Here is a 20,400-nt window from a genome sequence, read left to right on the forward strand (position 1 = left end):
TCGGTCCATGCACTTACTCCATCCATGGCGGGTAAACACGGTGGCTTCCCCTGCTCTCCTCCATGGGAAATCATGGGCAGCTTCCCATGCTCTCCTCCCCTGGGTATCCATGGGCAGATTCCCCTGCTCTCCACCATGGGCAATCATGGCGGTGGGCATCATGAGCAGCTTCTCCTTCCTCTGCTTAGTGGCTTCCGTCTTCTCCCTCCTCCTTGGCGGCCAATCAGAACGCTTCTTCTTTCGTCTCAGACCCGCTTCCTGATTGGCAGAGAGGAGATTCAGTGTGAGAATAGTGAATATTCATTTGCTATTCTCAGACACCTGGGTGGGCTCCGAGCACATTCTCTGCGCCCTGAGCCCACCCTATTTTGAAGCCTATTAGCCCCCCCCCCCCAATTGGAATCCATGCATCTGGTGTCCTGAAAAGGGCCAGATGAATGGATGGGGGGGGGGGGTTGTCGCCTGTGCGCCCTTAAAGGACGGGCCGCCCCTGCCTGCCATTATGGACAGATGATCGCCCCTGGACCACATTACCTGTATACAGGGCCGTTCATCTGTCACATGCCCCAAGCAATCCATCCTTGCGTGATTACATGTGGTCTGTGTCAGCCTGCTAGTGATTTGTATAGGCTGCCTGTCTGCAATTGATCTGAAACACGGGGCCACACTCAGGCCAGATTTACATCACAGGAGCCTGTAGGTAGAGAATTCTAAAGCACGTCCCCCCTCCAAAAAAAAAGATAACCCTCATTCAGAATGGAGCGACTTGTCATGCGATTTGACATGTCAAATCGCATGACAAGTCCACCCTATTATCGGCAATGGCGCTGTTCAAATCAGTGTGATGCCAACTTTGCGGTGCCTCACTGATTTGCAAAAGTAGTTCCTGCACTACTTTTGGCGATTTTGGGTGTGACTTGCATAGACATCTGTGCATGAAACCGCATAGATAACTTCAACATTCCAACCTGAAGGTGCACTGACATGCAGCTTTGAAATCGTGTGATTTCAGGTGAAGTTGCACAATTTCAAAGCCACATTCAATGTAAACGAGGGCTAACACAGACTTTTTTTTCTTGATACATTATCAAAAAGGTCTAGGAAATTCAAAATTTCAGTAAAATCACACCAAAGTGAATTTTAGAGCAAAATATAAAAGATGAGGTTTCACCAAGTAAACAGATACCCAACATGTCCAGCCATAAATTTGTGTATGCCCATGAAATGACAACAAACTTTAGTACCCTATATTTTCTATAGGAGATGCTTCAAAAGCCCCCTCTAGGTCATCAGTTTACATTTACAGAGGAGGCTTTGTACTAGAATTATTGCTCACATTCTGGTGTGCGTGCCGATATGTAACATGTGTATCAGTTATGTGTAGGCGCACCCAATTTTTGGGCAAAAAGTAAGAAATAAAAAAAAAAAAAATATATATATATATATATATATATATATATATTTGTTTATTAACCTTTTTTTTCGTTACATGATGGCGCCGACCAATTAGAATGCCACCTATACGTACCTTTACGAGGTACGTTTAGGAGATTAAGCTGCAGTGAATTTCAAATCCCCAGACTGGTGAAAAGGCAACCGAACGTGTCACAGCGGGTGATGGCGGGACTTCTGTACAGAGGGGTGTGACGGGAAGGGGAGGGAGGTGGGGAGGTATCAGAACACCTGTCAGGTTTATATTGCTAGCTGTGCCCCCATTAGGAAGATTCACCCTTTTATTTATCTTGTTAGCAATGAAAGTGAAGATACCCCAGAACAGGAATTCAGGGGAAATCTTCCAATGGGGACACTAGTTCTTCTGAAAACCAGGCCTATCCTCACCTTGGAGTTCCTTGCACTTCCTGTTTTGGCTATGAGACAGGAAATAAATAGAAATCTCCCAAATGGGGACACAGATGGCCAAAATACACTGACATGGGTAATAACCCTCCCTTACTCTATCCAAAATGAACAAAAAGTTTTGCTTTTAGTTCTAGGTTAGGTATAGTAATTCATAGACACTGGAAAGTTCCAGTTCAGCACTCAGTGAAGCTGTTTTGCAATCTTCCTGCAACTAAACAGAACATGACAAGAGATCGGCGCCCAGTTATGCTGGCGGAGACTGTCAGTGTGGGCGGGGCCTGAGATATAGGCGGAGACTGTCAGTGTAGAAGGGATCAGGCGTGTGGACGAGGTCTAGCAGCATGGGCGGAGAACGCAAGTGTGGGCGTGATCTGTCGTATGGGCATAGCTTGTCAGTGTGGGCGTGGTCCAGATTAGAGGCGGAGAATAACAGTGTGGGCGAGGTCTGGCAGCAGGCACTTATCATATTTAGAAAAATAAAAAAAAGTGGGCGTGGTCAAGTGTCGGAGTTACATAATAAGGTACACGGCGCTAATTCGAAGGCGTGGCTATATAGCAGCCTGTGGGCTCTCATGGAGGGGCGTGGTTTGCTAAGTTGTATGGGCGTGCCAGATGGAAGAGGTGGGTGTGTTCTGTGCGGAGTTGGGTGCCGGTGGAGTCAGGAAGCGTCCCAGTGAGAAGGCGGCTATCCCGGGGAGGTGCGGAGAGGTCTCCCGCTGCAGCATGGCTTCTCTGAAGGTGGAGGGAGACGATGGCGGCAAGGTAGAGGCTGGAGATTTCTATGTGCGGGTCAGCGGTGGGAAAGTCATACACTGTAGTACACAGCAGACACTTCCTGGTTCCAGGCTCTGTACATACAGACCTATTGCTGGGTGTTATACATAGGGGGTGACCGCCTGTAACTTTACATTGGAGGGGGAGATGTCAGAGGCTGGACTAGTGATGACATATAGCCGGGGTCATCTATTTATATACAGTATAGCACAAAAGTAAGTATACCCCTCACATATTTGTAAATATTTTATTATATTTTTTCATGTGACAACACTGAAGAAATGACACTTTGCTACAATGTAAAGTAGTGAGTGTACAGCTTGTATAACAGTATCAAAATAACTCAACCCACAGCCATTAATGTCTGGCAACAAAAGTGAGTACACCCCTAAGTGAAAATGTCCAAATTGGGCCTAATTAGCCATTTTCACTCCCCGGTGTCATGTGACTCAGTGTTACAAGGTCTCGGGTGTGAATAGGGAGCAGATGTGTTAAATTTGGTGTTATCGCTCTCACACTGGTCACTGGAAGTTCAACATGGCACCTCATGGCAAAGAACACTCTGAGGATCTGAAAAAAAGAATTATTGCTCTACATAAAGATGGCCTAGGCTATAAGAAGATTACCAAGATCCTGAAACTGAGCTGCAGCACAGAGGTTTACCAGGACAGGTTCCTCCCAGAACAGACCTCACTATGGTTGACCAAGGAAGTTGCGTGCACGTGCTCAGCGTCTATTTCCCAAAGGCAACCTCTGGATATGACATATGATGTGCTGCCAGCATTGCTGCAGAGGTTGAAGGGGTGGAGGGTCAGCCTGTCAGTGCTCAGACCATACGCCACACACTGCATCAAATTGGTCTGCATGGCTGTTGTCCCAGAAGGAAGCCTCCTCTAAAGATGATGCACAAGAAAGCCTGCAAGCAATTTGCTGAGGACAAGCAGACGAAGGACATGGATTACTGGAACCATGCCCTGTGGTCTGATGAGACCAAGATAAACTTATTTGGTTCAGATGGTGTCAAGTGTGTGTGAGGAGTACAAAGACAAGCGAGTCTTGCCTACAGTCAAGCATGGTGGTGGGAAAGTCATAGTCTGGGACTGCATGAGTGCTGCTGGTGTCATGTCAAATAGTGTCCGCTGTGTACTGCGCAGGACAAGCAGATTCCAAAAAATATCCGAAGATGAATGGCACCTGCGCCATGAGTCCAGGTTCTAGCACCACCATCCAAGTGGACATAAGTAGAATTAAAAAGAGCCAAGCAAGGCCATGCCCGAAGCGTTGAGTGGCCCTCTAATATGTGCAGCCCTATGTCCACTTGGATGGTGGGGCTTGCACCTGGACTCGCAGCGCAGGAGCCGTTCATCTTTGGAGATTTTCAGAATCTCCTTGTGCTCCGTACTGCGCAAGCACAGTTGAGAGCGGACACTTTTCGGACTGTATCTGTCACACCGGCACTGGGGAGCTACAATTCATTGAGGGAACCATGAATGCCAACATGTATTGTGACATACTTAAGCAGCGCATGATCCCCTCCCTTCAGAGACTGGGCCACAGGGCAGTATAACATAACAACCCCAAACAAACCTCCAATACAACCACTGCCTTACTAAAAAAAAGATGAGGCTAAAGGTGATGGACTTGCCAAGCATGTCTCCAGACCTAAACCCTATTGAGTATCTGTGGGGCATCCTCAAACGGTAGGTGGAGGAGTGCAAGGTCTCCAGCATCCACCAGCTTTGTGATGTTGTCATGGAGGAGTGGAAGAGGACTCCAGTGGCAATCTGTGAAGCTCTGGTGAACTCCATGCCCAAGAGGGTTTAGGCAGTGCTGGAAAATTATGGTGGCCACACAAAATATTGACACTTTGGGCCCAATTTGGACATACTCACTTTTGTTGCCAGTGGTTTAGACATTAATGGCTGTGTGTTGAAGAGGACAGCAAATTTACATTTCTACAAGCTGTACAGCCACTACTTTACATTGTAGAAAAGTGTCATTTATTCAGTGTTGTCAATCTGTTAGGTGTGTGTATAATAAAAAAATAAAAAAAATCACTGAACTGAAGCCTGTAGGTGGGGGACCTACCTGGTACTAGCAAGGTGTACCGAATATAGGAGGAGATAGAATATATATCTCCTCCTGTATTCGGTACACGTTGCTAGTACCAGGTAGGTCCCCCACCTACAGGCTTCAGGTCGGTGATTTTTTATTTATTTTTTGATAGGCAATCAATCCCTTCTGCAGGTGGTAGAAAGGGGTCCCACACATCTCCCTGGCTCTACTGTTCCGATCGTGGCGATGCAAAATCGGCTGCACGGAACAGAGAGAGAGAGAGAGCAACTGACCTCGCTCTCACTGAAAACCGAGCGCAATAAGTATGTCACTTCCGGTTCTGCCTCTTTGTTTACTTGGGTGGTATTGTCATGAATGTCAGAGCGAGAGCAATAATTCTAGCACAGGTAACCTAAAGGAGTTTAAAGTGCCACAGCCAGATGCAATTTTAAAACATGACATGTTGGTATCTATTTACTCAGCGTAACATCACATTTGACATTATATGTTTTTGTTCTTCCCAAAAAATTGCGTTTGAAAGACCACTGCGCAAATACCATGACATAAAAAACTGCAACACCCCCTTTTTTTTTATTTATTTTTTTTTTATATAGGGCCTCTGCTTAAAATATTTTGTGTTTGGGGGTACTTTTTACTATAAAACATCCAATAAAAAAAAAAGAGAGAAAAATCAAATGTATTCATCAACTTAACCACTTAAGCCCTGGACCATTTTACAGCTAAAGGACCAAGCCCCTTTTGCGATTCGGCACTGTCGCTTTAACGGACAATTGCGCGGTTGTGAGATGTTGCCCCCCCCCCTTTTTTTTTTTACCACAAATAGAGCTTTCTTTTGGTGGTATTTGATTACCTCTGCGTTTTTGTTTTTTTGCGCTATAAACAAAAATAGAGCGACAATTTTGAAAAAATGCTATATTTTTTACTTTTTGCTATAATAAATATCCCCCAAAAATATATAAACATTTTTTTTCCCTCAGTTTAGGCCGATACATATTCTTCTACATATTTTTGGTAAAAAAAAAAATCGCAATAAGCGTATGGTTTGCGCAAAAGTTATAGCGTCTACAAAATTGATAGTTTTATGGCATTTTTTATTAATAATTTTTTTTTTTCTACTAATGGCGGTGATCAGCGCTTTTTATTTTAATTTTTTTGTGACTGCGACATTATGGCATACACGTCGGATATTTTTGACACTTTTGTGGGACCTTAGGCATTAATACATCGATCAGTGCGAAAAATGCACTGATTACTGTAAAAATGTCACTGGCAGTGTAGGGGTTAAGTGTGTGTTTTTTTTTTTTTTACTGTAGGGGGCGTGGCTTGGCGTGTGATGTCACTGATAGTCTTTCCCTGTGACAGGCTCACTAGGAAGCACGAGGAGAGGTTTGTTTACACTTGCCTCTCCCCGTTCTTCAGCTCTGTGACCCGATCGCGGGACACTGGCGGCCACGGTCATGGAGCTCAAGACTGGGTCGCGAGTGCACCGGTGATCCACGGCTGGGCACTTTAAGGGCAACGTACCTGTAGGTGCTTGTGCCCAGCCGTGCCATTCTGCCCACGTATATCGACGTGAGGCGCTCTTTAAGTGGTTAAAGGATCACTGAAGGCAACTTTGTTATTTAACAAAAAAAAATGTTAGGCCGCGTACACACGCGCGGACTGTTTGCCCAACCTTGTTCGTCAAACAGTTTCGGCAAACAGTCCGCTCAAAATTTGCATGAGCGGACTTGCCCACACACGAGCGGACTGTTTGACGAACAAGGTTGGGCAAACAGTTCGCTCAACTTTTGAAATGAACGGACTCGCCCACGTAAGGAGGAGGCAAATCCGCCCATTTCGAGCGCGTGTACAGGTAGGCGGGGCCCGCGAAGGAGACGTCGCGGGCTCCGCCGCCTGGAATGGGCTTAAAGGGGAACCCCAACGCCGAAAAAAATCGGCGTGGGGGTTCCCCCAAAGTCCACACCAGACCCTTGTCCGAGCACGCTACCCGGCCGGCCAGGAAAGGGGGGCGAGCGAGCGCGCCCCCCCTCCTGAGCCGTACCAGGCCGCGTGCCCTCAACATGGGGGGGTGCCTTGGGGAAGGGGGGGCCGCGCGGCCCCCCCACCCCAAAGCACCTTGTCCCCATGTTGATGAGGACAAGGGCCTCTTCCCGACAACCCTGGCCGTTGGTTGTCGGGGTCTGCGGGGGGCTTATCGGAATCCGGGAGCCCCCTTTAAGAAGGGGGCCCCCGGATACCGGCCCCCCACCCTATGTGAATGAGTATGGGGTACAATGTACCCCTACCCATTCACCTGTGAAATAAAGTACAAAAAAAAACACAACACAGGGAAAAAATATTTTATTGCACAGCTCCGGGGGTCTTCCGTCTTCGGGGGTCTTCTCGCCGGACTCCTCCGCTATCTGTGTGTAGCTCTTTTACTAGCGGAGGAGTCCGGCTTTCTTCCTCCCCGCCGCCAGCCTCTTCTCCCGACTTCGGGGGTCTTGTCCCCCTCTTCGGTTCTTCTGCCGGGCCACCGCGCCTTCTTGTAGCTCTTTTACAGGCGGTGGCCCGGTCTTCTGTCGCCGCTGTCGTCGCCGCCGCCTTCCGTTCTTGTTCTTCTTCTTGTTCTTCTTCTTCTTCTCCTGGAGATGTTGACTCGACGATCTCTCTGGCCGGAATGCCAGAGCCGCGCTGTGCGGTCACTTATATAGTGACAATGGGGCGGTGTCACATGGTATATGTCACATGGGTTGGTCACATGGTGACCCCGCCCCCTTACGATGTCATAGTCCCCATGTGACATCAACCCATGTGACCAACCCATGTGACATATACCATGTGACACCGCCCCATTGTCACTATATAAGTGACCGCACAGCGCGGCTCTGGCATTCCGGCCGGAGAGATCGTCGAGTCAACATCTCCAGGAGAAGAAGAAGAAGAACAAGAAGAAGAACAAGAACGGAAGGCGGCGGCGGCGGCGACAGAAGACCGGGCCACCGCCTGTAAAAGAGCCACAAGAAGGCGCGGTGGCCCGGCAGAAGAACCGAAGAGGGGGACAAGACCCCCGAAGTCGGGAGAAGAGGCCGGCGGCGGGGAGGAAGAAAGCCGGACTCCTCCGCTAGTAAAAGAGCTACACACAGATAGCGGAGGAGTCCGGCGAGAAGACCCCCGAAGACGGAAGACCCCCGGAGCTGTGCAATAAAATATTTTTTCCCTGTGTTGTGTTTTTTTTTGTACTTTATTTCACAGGTGAATGGGTAGGGGTACATTGTACCCCATACTCATTCACATAGGGTGGGGGGGCCGGTATCCGGGGGCCCCCTTCTTAAAGGGGGCTCCCGGATTCCGATAAGCCCCCCGCCCGCAGACCCCGACAACCAACGGCCAGGGTTGTCGGGAAGAGGCCCTTGTCCTCATCAACATGGGGACAAGGTGCTTTGGGGTGGGGGGGCCGCGCGGCCCCCCCTTCCCCAAGGCACCCCCCCATGTTGAGGGCACGCGGCCTGGTACGGCTCAGGAGGGGGGGCGCGCTCGCTCGCCCCCCTTTCCTGGCTGGCCGGGTAGCGTGCTCGGACAAGGGTCTGGTGTGGACTTTGGGGGAACCCCCACGCCGATTTTTTTTTTCGGCGTTGGGGTTCCCCTTTAAGCCCATTCCAGGCGGCGGAGCCCGCGACGTCTCCTTCGCGGGCCCCGCCTACCTGTACACGCGCTCGAAATGGGCGGACTTTCCGAGCGGGAACAGTCCGCTCATTTCGAAAGTACAGCGGACAAGCCCACACACGGGCGGACTGTTCGCTCAAACACAGTTTCAGCGGACAGTTTTTCGGAATTTCCGAAAGACTTTGTCCGTCCAACTGTCCGCTGAAACTGTCCGCTGAAAGCCCACACACGAGCGGACTGTCCGCCCAAACACTGTTCAGCGGACAAGGTTGGGCGAACAGTCCGCCCGTGTGTACGCGGCCTTATGCTTGCCTCAACTGTGCAGCTCGTTTTGCACAGAGTGGCCTCGAACCTGATCTTCTGGGGTCCCTCGGCAGCTGTCTCGGCTCCCTCCCGCAAGGAGTCCACAACTTCATGCAAGCTCCCTCGCATAGCGTGGAGTGCTTGCGGGCGCGTTCCTGTGATACAGTGAGCGGCTACGGTCGCTAGCTGTATCACTTGGCCCCGCCCCGCCGTGTCATGGGATGTGATTGACAGCAGTGCAAGCCAATGGGTGTGCTGCTTTCAATCCATCCACTCTAGCCAATCAACGGCCAGGGTGCGTGGCGAAGAGGATGTCGGAGGCGAGCGTGAGACTTTCAAGGGGTCAGGTATGTAAAACGGGGGGGCTGGCACTGTCAGATGTAGAATATACATAGAATGCATTAAGGTGAAAAAACTTTTACCTTTACAATTCCTTAAGCCAACATGTATTCTGCTACATATGTTTTGGTAAATAAGCATATATTGGTTTTGCGCAAAAGTTATAGCGTCTACAAAATCGGGGATATATTTATACCATTTTTAATTGGTTTTTACTAGCCCTGGCCACGATGGACATTTTTTGTGGGACTGCGACATTGCGGCGGACAGATTGGACACAGTTTTTTTTGAAAACCAGTGACATTACAATGATCATGTGCACTGACACTGTGTATAAAGGACACTGGCAGGGAAGGGGTTAACATTGGGGGTGATCAAAGGGTTAGGTGTATTCCCTAATTGTACTTTTGATGGGTTCACTGTGATCTGTGTTACAGATTGGCAGAAACACTAGATCAGTGTCAATGGCTGACAGCACGGTGGTCTGCTTGTTTACATTGTCACGCTGCCATTCTGTCTCTGTGGGGAGCCATCGCGAGTGGACATTGTGTCAGCTGGGCCCGCTGTTTAGCCCCCCTGTGGCCAAATCGGCGCGAGACCACAGCTTCAGTGACGTGCGTCCCCTAATGGCTTTTGACAAAACCACGTACAGGTACATGATTTTGCGCAATAGAGCCGCCTTGCTGCAGTATGTGTATGGCAGGCGGTCAGGAAGTGGTTAAACCATGCCCAGTTGGTACTAAGGGGCCCAAAGTCTGCCAAGAAAATATCCCCCACACCATTATAATACCACCAGCCTGAACCATTGATGCAGAACAGGATGGATCCATGCTTTCATGTAGGGATGCACCGAAATTTCGGCCGCCGAAACATATCGGCCGAAAATGGCCCTTTCGGCAATTTGCCGAAAGGAAAAAACGGCCGATAATTGAGCCGAAAATGGGGCGGGGCCTGGGCGGAGCTCCGCCCCCCGCCCCTAGTGCCGCCCATCACGGGAGGTGTATATCGCAGGAAAGCCGCCTCCGCCGTCTGGATCAATAGAGCGCCGGGAACATCACAGCTTTAATTTCAATAGCTGTGTGTTCCCCCGTCGTGTGCCGTCGCCTACAGCCCCTCCCCCTCGTTCGGGGAACTGATAGACAGATCACCCGTCCAGATTGGACGGGGGATCTGTCTATCACAGTTCCCCGGACAAGGGGGAGGGGCTATATGCGGCGGCGCGCGACGGGGGAACACACAGCTATTGAAATTAAAGCTGTGATGTTCCCGGCGCTCTATTGATCCAGACGGCAGGCAGAGGCGGCTCTCCTCTCTTTCTGCATCACTGACTACACAGGGGACACAAACACTGGCTGCACGAGGGGGACACAAACACTGGCTGCACGAGGGGGACACAAACACTGGCTGCACGAGGGGGACACCACACTTATCACTTTTATCATGTCGCCAGTCTCTGACCACCTCCTGAACCACGTCGCCAGTCTCTGACCACCTCCTGAACCACGTCGCCAGTCTCTGGCCACCTCCTGAACCACGTCGCCAGTCTCTGGCCACCTCCTGAACCACGTCGCCAGTCTCTGGCCACCTCCTGAACCACGTCGCCAGTCTCTGGCCACCTCCTGAACCATGTTCCCCAGTCTCTGACCACCTCCTGTATAAAAATATTTTTTTAAAACAGTCATTTTCGGTATCGGTGCTGTTTCGGTATCGGTTTCGGTTTTCGGCCTAGTGTATTTTTCATTTTCGGTATCGGTTTCGGCACCAAAAAACCCATTCGGTGCATCCCTACTTTCATGTTTTATGCCAAATTCTGGCCCTACCATCTGAATGTTGCAGCTGAAATCGAGACTCATCCGGCCAAGCAATGTTTTTTCCAATCTTCTATTGTCCAATTGTAGCCTCAGTTCCCTGTTTTTAGCTGACAGGAGTGGCACTGGGTGTGGTCTTCTGCTGCTGTAGCTCATCTGCTTTTTGATGTGTTTTGCGCTCAAAGATGGTATTCTGCATACCTTGGTTGCAACAAGTGATTATTTGACTTACTGTTGCCTTTCTATTACCTTGAACCAGTCTGTCCATTCTCCTCTATCAACAAGGCATTTCCTCCACACAACTGTCGCTCACTGGATATTTTGTTTGGACCATTCTTTGTAAACCCTAGAGATGGTTGTGAAAATCCCAGTAGATCAGCAGTTGTAAAAACACTCAGACCAGCCCGCCTGGCACCAACAATGCCACGTTCAAAGTCCATTAGTAAACCCTGGGGAACACCCCCCCCCCCCCCCCCAAAAAAAAACCCTGCAGGATAATGGCATAATGTGCTAGTATGCATTGCATACTAGCACATTATGAAACACTTATCTTAGAATGTAGCCCCGGCAGAGGCGCCTTTTCACTGCAGAAGCAGCTGACATGTTCCTCCGGCATCACTTTCGGGTTTGTGGGCATACCTGTTGGTAACAATCATATAGTGGGCCATAAAACCTGGTTCACGTTGGTACGATTTTGTCATGTTAAATCAACGTCAATTGCTGGTAATGGCACTGTCCTAATCTGTGCAATGCTACATTTGCAGCTCCGTTCCGATTTAAAAAAGTAGTTCCTGTGCTTTTTTTTTTTTGCACAGAGATCTCTGAAATCATGACTGACATGCGGGAGTGAAATCGTGCGAGTTCAGCTGAAATCGCACATCTTCATTACTGCAGCTCAGTGTGAACCTGGGCTAAATCCCATTTCACATCATCCTTTTGTTGCGTGTTTGTGGGGTTTTTTTTTTTTTTTGGAAAATTCTTTTTATTGGAAATTTTGACTGTGAAGGTACAAAACGGGCCTGTTGGGGCATACCCTGGCCAATTGGTACACATAGCCATGTGCATAATGGATAATGGCTTACAACTCATCGTGCATCTCAAAACAAAACATATTTAAACGAAAAAAATAAAAGAAAACAAAACCACAAAATCGGTACCCAGGTTTCACATGGTAGGATTTTTCCCTTTTTCCTAAAGGGTAACCATTTTCATGGAGGGGGGAAAAAAGGCAAATAAAAATATATAGTGCATATAATTATGTCATATTGTAATTGAATGTTTGAAAAGGAAATTTTCAATCTGCAGCTTTGTCATTTTCTGAGAATGCAATATGGTTACCAAGGGTTGTTCTGTACGGAGTGTGTATTGACCACTCCCCAGATAAGTCATTACCTGCTTGTGTGATTGGCTCACCAAATTTCCCAGAAATCTGCCCTAAGATACAAGTTAGATTTCAGGCATCCCCCCTGCAGCAAAAATGTCACTTTTGGAGATGCTTTCAATAGGAACCTGTCTAAAGGGATGCAGGCCCAGCAGATTTCCTCATTCGTGCCCTGCTGCCACCACACCTGACAGTTAATTATGAAACCACTCCCATTAGACTCGCTCAGTACAGAGGCACAGACAAACACACATGGGTTGGGGGGGGGGGGGGGGTCAAAACAGACAGTTGAGCAGTGTTATTGCCCTCTTAACTGGTTCCCGGCCAGCGTATAGCATGATGACGGTGGGAACATCTTGTCGATATGGGTAGAATGACGTCCTGCCAGATCTCAGAGCCACGCAGCTGTGTGATCTGTCACCAGCTCTGGTCAAAGCATGTTTAAATATATATAAATTTTTTTCGTACTGTCACAAGTCTGGGTTCCTGATGACCACCACACCTGTTATATAATGATGCTGTACTGCATAAAATATTTTTCTCTATCAAAAAAGGGGTTATTTGGGGGGATATCTGTACTGTCCTGAGAATTGTGGGCTTCAAATGAGATGGGCCATCAGGACTGACCAATTTTCAGATATATCTCATAGTTTGTGGATGCTTTAACTTGCAGATTAAATAATATACACTGATTTGGGTTATTTTCACCAGAAACATAACCGAATACATTCCGGCCTAAAATTATGAAGAATTATTTATCATAACAAGCGAAGAACGATTTTTTATTTTTTTTTGTTTTTGTTTAGGAAGGTAAAAAAAAAAAACTGATTTTTATTTTTTTGTGTGTGGGGAGAAAGAAGAGGGGGGGGGGGGGGAGATAAATATAGTTTGGGTGCAGTGTTGCATGACCATGCAATTGTCATTCAAAGTGTGACTGCTGAAAATTGGCCTGGGCAGGAAGGGGGTAAGCTTCAAAGGCAACCAGAGGGGGGAGGTGTACATGATTTGGCCACAGCCAAAATGATACCGTTATGTTCAGCACCACAGCTGAATACAACCCATTTAAATGAATAGGGCTGCACTGCAACTCTATGTAATGCATGCAGTTGCATTGCAGTGATACAGCATTTACAGGGTTAAAGCAGGCAGTGAGGAGGTGACATTTCGTCTCCTTTAGCAACAAATCAGTGCTCGGGATGCAGATCATAGAAGATGTTGGAATCTTTACACTTCATATAACTGTTTGTAGAGACATCCTTGTGGGAAAACCATTTGTCTGCCTAGATGTGGGTGGGGCTAAATAACTGCCTTTTACCACGTGTTGTCTTATCCTAATGACTGGTAAATTCGAAAGTGAGAAATGTAGCTTTTATGTATTTTTTATTAACTTGTTTGTTAGAACAGATGACTAGAAGCTGCTGGATTGGTAGAGACTGTTGGTGGCTGTATGCCAGTTTAATGAGACTGTCAGTCCTGAATTGCTTCAATAGACTCTCTAAGACTACTTATTGGTTACAAGGGGCATCCTTTACAATGTTACAGGTGCAAACTCCTTAGGTTTAAAGATGGTTGTAGACTGCCCATTGGTTATTAAGACTTTTCCATACAGTAACTATTGATAGTCTTTTTACCACTGATATGTTGCTAGAGATTACCTACAGTACATGTTGGTGGAGACAAAAGCTGAGCGGTCTATCAGATTTAATTCCTTGTCTGTCTGATCTGTCACATCAACAACTTTACCACCATCTGTCATACATGGGAAGTTGGCATTCCTGAGGTTGGGGGCGGAGCTTATCACAAGACACGGATTACTGACTTATGGGTGTGGGAAAACTGCGCTAAAAGTGGCTTACAGCATTGGTCTGTTGTACAGAGTCAACGCACCATTCCATTAACACTGACCGTGCACCTGGCTCCTGTTGTATAGGACTCCTCTGTGTAAGAATGTACATCGCTTTCTGAGTGAGTAGTAAACCCTTCCCTGGTTAAGTGCATCCAGGCTGTGTGTAACTTGCTGAGCAGATACTAGCAGCATTGCCAGCAACACCCTGAGACCTTGTGTTGAAGGGACATAACAGCTCCCACCTAGCCACCATTCCAGTTACACTAACTGTAGGTGACAGCCTTGTGCACTGTCAGTGTCACTGGGATGGTGGACAGGTGAAAGCCGGATGCCTTATGTGTACACCATTCCAGTGCCACTGAAACTTCTAGTGTATCTGGCTACTACCAGGTAAGTGACCCATTTCCCTGGATCCCTTGCTGTCCATCCCAGACCCCCCACTTGCCCAATATAAAACGATCCCTGGGCTACAGCAGGCTTCCCTCGTCTGCTGAGCTGGCGATGCCCCCACTTGCCCTAATCAAGGAGGATCACTGGTGGCTGTACTCCTAGAGACCTTCGGCCCTAATTTTCTGCGGGACTGACTTCACACCACCTGTGATTTGTTTACATTTGATATGTCAAATCCAATTCTTTTTTTATTTTATTTTTTTACATCTCCAGACCAAATGTCCACACGCTTTTACATTTTACGTATTCAGACCAAATCCACCCCTTCAATCTGTTTACATTTTTTATCTCTGGACCCAATCTGCCCCCCTGCGCTTTGTTTACATCTCCAGACCAAATCTGCCCCACGTACTTTGTCAGGTCAATTCTGGGAAATTCCTCATTATGCCAACTGTGTAGTGTGAAAGTCGCAATCTTTTATTGTGTGTCCAACATTGGAGGCTGTGGACTTGTGGCTGAGGATTTCCCCCGAAATCGCATAGTTGGCAGAGCTGTACATCCAAGAAAGGCATGTCCAACATTGGACATGCTCTATGTGTACTCTACCCTGACAGTGTATAGCAACCCCTGAGCTTCCCCAAGGCTTGAGGAATAGTCACTATGGTCAGGGCTATCTACCACACTTTATATGCTGTAGATCCTGTGTCTACGTTCCTTAGGCTTAATGTATTCTGAATCTTTTGGATCACAACGTTTATTCATTAAAACCAAACTGGTGAAGAACACTGCATAGTATAAAGCAAATTTAAATTCTTAACAGTCTAATAACCAAGGCATGTGCACACTAGGTGTAAATGAATACATTTTTGCTAATCTTTTTCATTTATATTGTTCATAATAAGTTAGTGTTGCATTAAACGTTAGCAGTCAGACACAGCTCTGCCTAGTGACCCTTGGTGCCCAGCCTGTGGCCCAGGGGTCACATACGACTCTTTGGCAGTATGTGGGGCTCTGGGGCCCCAGAAGAGTAAGCATCTAGGTTTCCCTTACCTAGGTTATTACTCAGGCCAGTGAAGGAAAACTCATCTTTAGACTGGTTTCAAGTAGTTAAATTGTTTGGATTATTTTTTTTACACTGAAGAATAATTTTAGACATTGGCATGTTATACATCAGGGGTCTCCAAACTGAGGCCCGAGGGCCAGATGTGGACCTTTGCTAGCCTTTATGCGGCCCTTGGGCTACAACTCCTTCCACTGATGAGGCCCTATTCCTCTCACTGACGCCAACAATGGGGCACTATATCATCCACCGATACCAATGATGGAATACTATACCTCCTATTGACCACCAACCCTGAGGCCATATTTATTCTCACTGATTCTGGGCCCGTGACATTTTCTGCCTTTGCTGGCCACAATCCGGCCCTCCTAAAGTCTGAAGGACAATAAGTGGCCCTTTGTTTGAAAACTTTGGAGACCCCCTGTTCTACATAATTGCGTTAGTTAAACTGTTTTGCGTTAGCTGAACTATGCCAGGAAGCTGTCACTGCCCAAAACCAAATATAAGTAGACAAGTCATTACCGGGGGTAAGTCTAGGCAGCTTATTAATGGCTTTGTGCAATGACTGCTTCCTAGAGGGCTAGTTCAGGTGGATTCTGACTAGATCCGATCTTTCCTGAGCTCATCCGTAGTTGCTATTGATTCTGGGAGTCAGGTAATGGCCGCTTCCAACACTGATTTAGAGCTTTAGCTATGTCTTAACAGCCATTGTGACATGTTCTTGTTAAAGAACAATGTCACTAAACACTGGAAGACCAATGCAAGGTAGGATTAGGTGTGTTAATCTAGGCGCCGCTCTAAAAATCTCCCCTTCCCCCCCTTTTTTTATTTTTTATTTTATATATATATATTTTTTTTTTCCCCCCCTCTTGTGAGCTCCATGCTGATGAAGTCCCACACCATTTTCTGTCTCTGCTGTTTATTGATTAAAGTATTGGGTTAGTGGTCACAGCTCTGGTTATTACTGGAATGACAAAAAAAAGGCAAGGTTGTGTCCCCGATGTGTTCCTCGGTTGGGACACAGTCTAAGTGAAGACTGATAGGGTGGCCTTCATTATATGCTGATGTTGCTGATCTCCCCTCATAATCCTGCAAGAGTAGTGGGAGCATGAGATTTTGACCCTAAAATTCTTATTCACCATAGAACTATTCTATTTGTCTCTATCTGGCAGCGTTATCCAGGTTCTCTGCCAGTCATGTCCTATTGCACATGGTTGTCAGCGATGTGGGCTTTGAGTCAGAGGATTCCTTTATAGGCTTGGATGCAGATCTGGACTTTTTTTTTTTATTATTTATTTTTTCTTCCCCCCTTCTACATCCTGCCCTAGTAAGTATAACATTAGAGCTGCATCCTAGTTCACTTCTGGAAAATGCTGCCCCCAGTAGCCACTTCATATACCACATTTAATCCCACTTCTTTGGAACTGCAATGGATGCACAACAATGGTCATAAAGCAATTTAGATATTTGGGGTACTCAACCTTCCCCAGTTCTTGCTGGAAGGAGGATGACATCACCCTCACCTAAGCAAAATGGGCAAAAGCTAGGGGAAGGGCAAGTATACCGTCTAACCTTTTGCCCACTACAGTTTAACGCTCATGTTTCCTTAATACAAGGCAGGCCTTGGAATTTTAGGTGTCTGGTGCCCTTTAACCACTTGCTGACCCACTTATAGCCAAAAGATGGCTACAGTGCGGTCACCCAATTCCAGCAGGCATGCTCTGTGATCATTCTGTCCTTTGGACACAGTTTATCCCAGATTGGGGTAAAGGGTCAATCAGTGACCCTTTACCATGTGATCAGCTGTGTCCAATCATGGCTGATCACATGTAAACAGACTCGCATGTTATGGGCAATCAGCTCCTCCCACGCTGTGTCTGTGTGAGTAAAGAGAGCCGTTAACTAGCAAGCCTGTCGGGACACCGTATTCACTGATAATTGGGGCACTGATCATCAGCAAAGGAGAAAAATTACTTTGTTACAGTTTTAACATTTTGTAAATAAGTGTGTGTGTGTGTGTGTGTGTGTGTGTGTGTGTGTGTTTTTTGAAAAAAAAGGAAAAAAAAAAGTTTGGTCTTGAGCAAAAAAAAAAAAAAAAAAACACCCAGTGGTGATTAAATACCACCACAGGAAAGCTCTGTCTCAAAAAAATTCTAAAAATGTTGTTTGGGTACAGTGTTGCATCACTGAGTATTTGTCATTCTAATTGTGACAGCACTGAAAATTGGCCTGGACAGGAAGGGGGTAAAAGTGCCCAGTTGGCAAGTGGTTAAGCTAAGTATTTTGGTTACAATATTTCTTACTAATCCCTACATTTGAACATCAGGATAGAAAATTGTGCCCCCTAATATGCCAGGTAGTGTCCTAATATTAAGTCAGCAGCTACAAAGGTGTGGACCCTTTGTCTTTCTAGACTGTAGGTGTGGACACTTGGGATTGACATTGAATCGTTTCCCGGGTTGGACTCCAGGGCAGGTGTGATATCGCTTTTTTGCTCTTTGACTTTCTTGCTTTTTTTTTTTCTTTCTCGAACTCGCTACTTTCTATTTCTTTACTCCGGCGCAAGATAGGCCCTCTAGTCTACTAGTACTTTGGGGTTCCTGTCTAGGTTTTGTATGTACCAATATCCCTCAAAGTGTGTGTGTGTGTGTGTGTGTGTGTGTGTGTGTGTGTGTGTGAATTTTTATAAATAAGTCTAGTCTTGGATGAAACAATGTTCACTATGTTTGTTAGAATTCCATTATGTCTGTAAGCTTGCCTCCGGTTGGGTGGGTAGGTTCTCTCCTGCTTGACCCTTGCGCCAAATGCACAAAGTTAGCCTATTTGTGGGCCATAAACAATTGTTTCTCAATACCAGTCTTATAGTTGACAGCTCTGTCACAGTTCCTAATACCCATTGGTGGATCTTCATGGATTTATGTCTTAATTCCTTTACCCTTAAAACATGTCATCGTTTATGATTCTTGTCCACTGTTTTTATTGACAGAGCTGTTTTGTATTACATTATGTTTTAAGTTTGTGCAGGAGGGTGTATTTCAGTTGTGCCTGCAGATGCACCTGAGTGCATGAGCCCTAAACGGGGAAGACTTTGACCAAACTCAAGAAAAGCAAACCACCTTGTCCTATAATGGGGCTCTGCAACCAGTGATACTTCAGGGTTTGGAATGAGTGTGTCTTCAGATTCCAATTCCATGTTCTTTGGGCCTGAAATTCCATTACAAAAGGTTACTCTTTAAGATTTATTTGTACTAAAATAACACCTTAAACCACAGTTGTGTTTAAAATCTTTGGGTTACAGTAGTGCAATTGACATATGAAATGTCTGTTTATGGCTCTAATCTTGATCTATTTTATATGTTGGGAACCGATTACTTTCACTTTGAAGTATGTAGCTAGGTGTGGCCTGGTAAATAGTCTTCCACCATTTACTCATTGGTCATGTGAAGACTTGTAGATTATGGATACAATAGTCACTATACAGAGCAAAGTTTTAGCAAAAAAAGCAAACCGTTCAGTGCAATGGGTCAGTGCTTCAGCACACCAGGAGCTTTGTTTTCAGCATGGTTGCTTATGTGAATCAGCCCTTAGAGCCGGTTCACACAGCGGGCGAGGCGACACGACTCGCCTCGCTCTCGCAAGTCGCCCCCGTTCTGTACAATGGAACCGTTCTGAGAGGAGCGACTCGAGTCGCTCCGACTCAGAAAAAAGGTTCCTGTACTACTTTTGGGCGACCTCGGGGCGACTTGCATTGACTTCTATACAGAAGTCATCTGCAAGTTGCCGCTGAGGTCGCAGCAGGTCGCGGCGAGGCAAGTCGGAGTCGCCTTGCCTCGCCTGCAGTGTGAACCGGCCCTTAGGCTGATTAGCCCATAGATGGTGCAAATGTCTTTCCTGCAACCACTGCTTTCCTGTATGGGCGGTCAGATTTAAACAGACCGCCTGCCCAGTTACATCTGACAGTTATTCTTCCTTCACCCCCACCCCCGTCCATCTATATGTTTGTTTTTTTTGTTTTCTCAAATCGCCTTTCAGGACAACCCCGGAGAGAGTGTAGCTCCACCTTGCAATCAGGAAACACATGCCCACTTTAAAAACACCTCCTCCTCCTCCATGGCTTCAGTTATTGTGTTTCCTCCTTGGAGGAAGCATGTGCCTGAACCAGGGAGAGCTACACTCTCTGCAGGGGAGTAAGGCTTACCTTTTGTTGCAGGTTGTTTCTCTTTGACCCCCAGCAGCATCTCCACGGGGAGAGGACTCCTGGAGCTCCTGGTCCCGCCATCTCACGGGAGTAAGGACCCTCGGAGTGCCGGCGTCGGGTGCCCGGTGTCCGCTTGTTAGCGCAGGGAGGGCTCTGTTGCTGGCGGAGGCCGCTGCAGGTCAGCGGCATGGCTCCGTTTTCGGCGCCGGGTCCCGGGCGGCGACGGCGTCGTTCACGGTGACGCGCGGGCGCTCTGAGGGGGCGTGGCGCCGTGGTTCAGCGCCTGGAACGCAGGGGTCATGGGGCGGGTCAGGTGACCGTGTGCTTCCGCTTCCGGCCGGCCTTGATGACGCGGCGGCCGGGAAAATTTAAAATGAGAGCTGTTTGTAAAATAGCTGCCTCACTCAAACGATGGAAGAGTGCAAGCCAGCTATGGCGGAGACAGGCGCCCCCAGCACCGGTCCAGCCCAGGTACGTAAGGTGCACTGGCACCCTCTGCTTTACTGTGGGTATGTCTTTGTTTGTTCCCCCCTCTTGGGGGCCTGTCGCTGCAGGTCAGAGGTGGACTTCGCTCTGACCTTTTGCAGCCTAGTTCTGGGGTCTCACTAGTAGGTCTGTTTGGTGGTGGGTCTCTGCACTGGCTTGGTGTTAAGCAACTGGTTGTTGAGAGCTTTTAGTGAATTAAACCTGTATGTCGTTTCAGGAAAAATCACTAGG

The 20,400-nt window shown here is 47.3% G+C and overlaps 1 protein-coding gene across 1 annotated transcript in view; it reads left to right on the forward strand.

Annotated features, from left to right (window-relative positions):
• Nucleotides 1-2,457: 2,457 nt before the first annotated feature.
• The window catches only part of SNX5 (sorting nexin 5), a 94,201-nt gene continuing 76,258 nt past the window's right edge, over nucleotides 2,458-20,400 (forward strand). Inside the window, exon 1 of the mRNA XM_077486006.1 lies at nucleotides 2,458-2,622. Coding sequence (XP_077342132.1) covers nucleotides 2,473-2,622 — 150 coding nt within the window. The 5' untranslated portion in view covers nucleotides 2,458-2,472. The remainder of the gene's footprint in view (nucleotides 2,623-20,400) is intronic.

The sequence above is a fragment of the Lithobates pipiens genome, unplaced genomic scaffold (assembly GCF_037356315.1).
Source record: "Lithobates pipiens isolate NorthernLeopardFrog02 unplaced genomic scaffold, aLitPip1_a1.2 Scaffold_18, whole genome shotgun sequence".
NCBI classification, from domain to species: domain Eukaryota; kingdom Metazoa; phylum Chordata; class Amphibia; order Anura; family Ranidae; genus Lithobates; species Lithobates pipiens.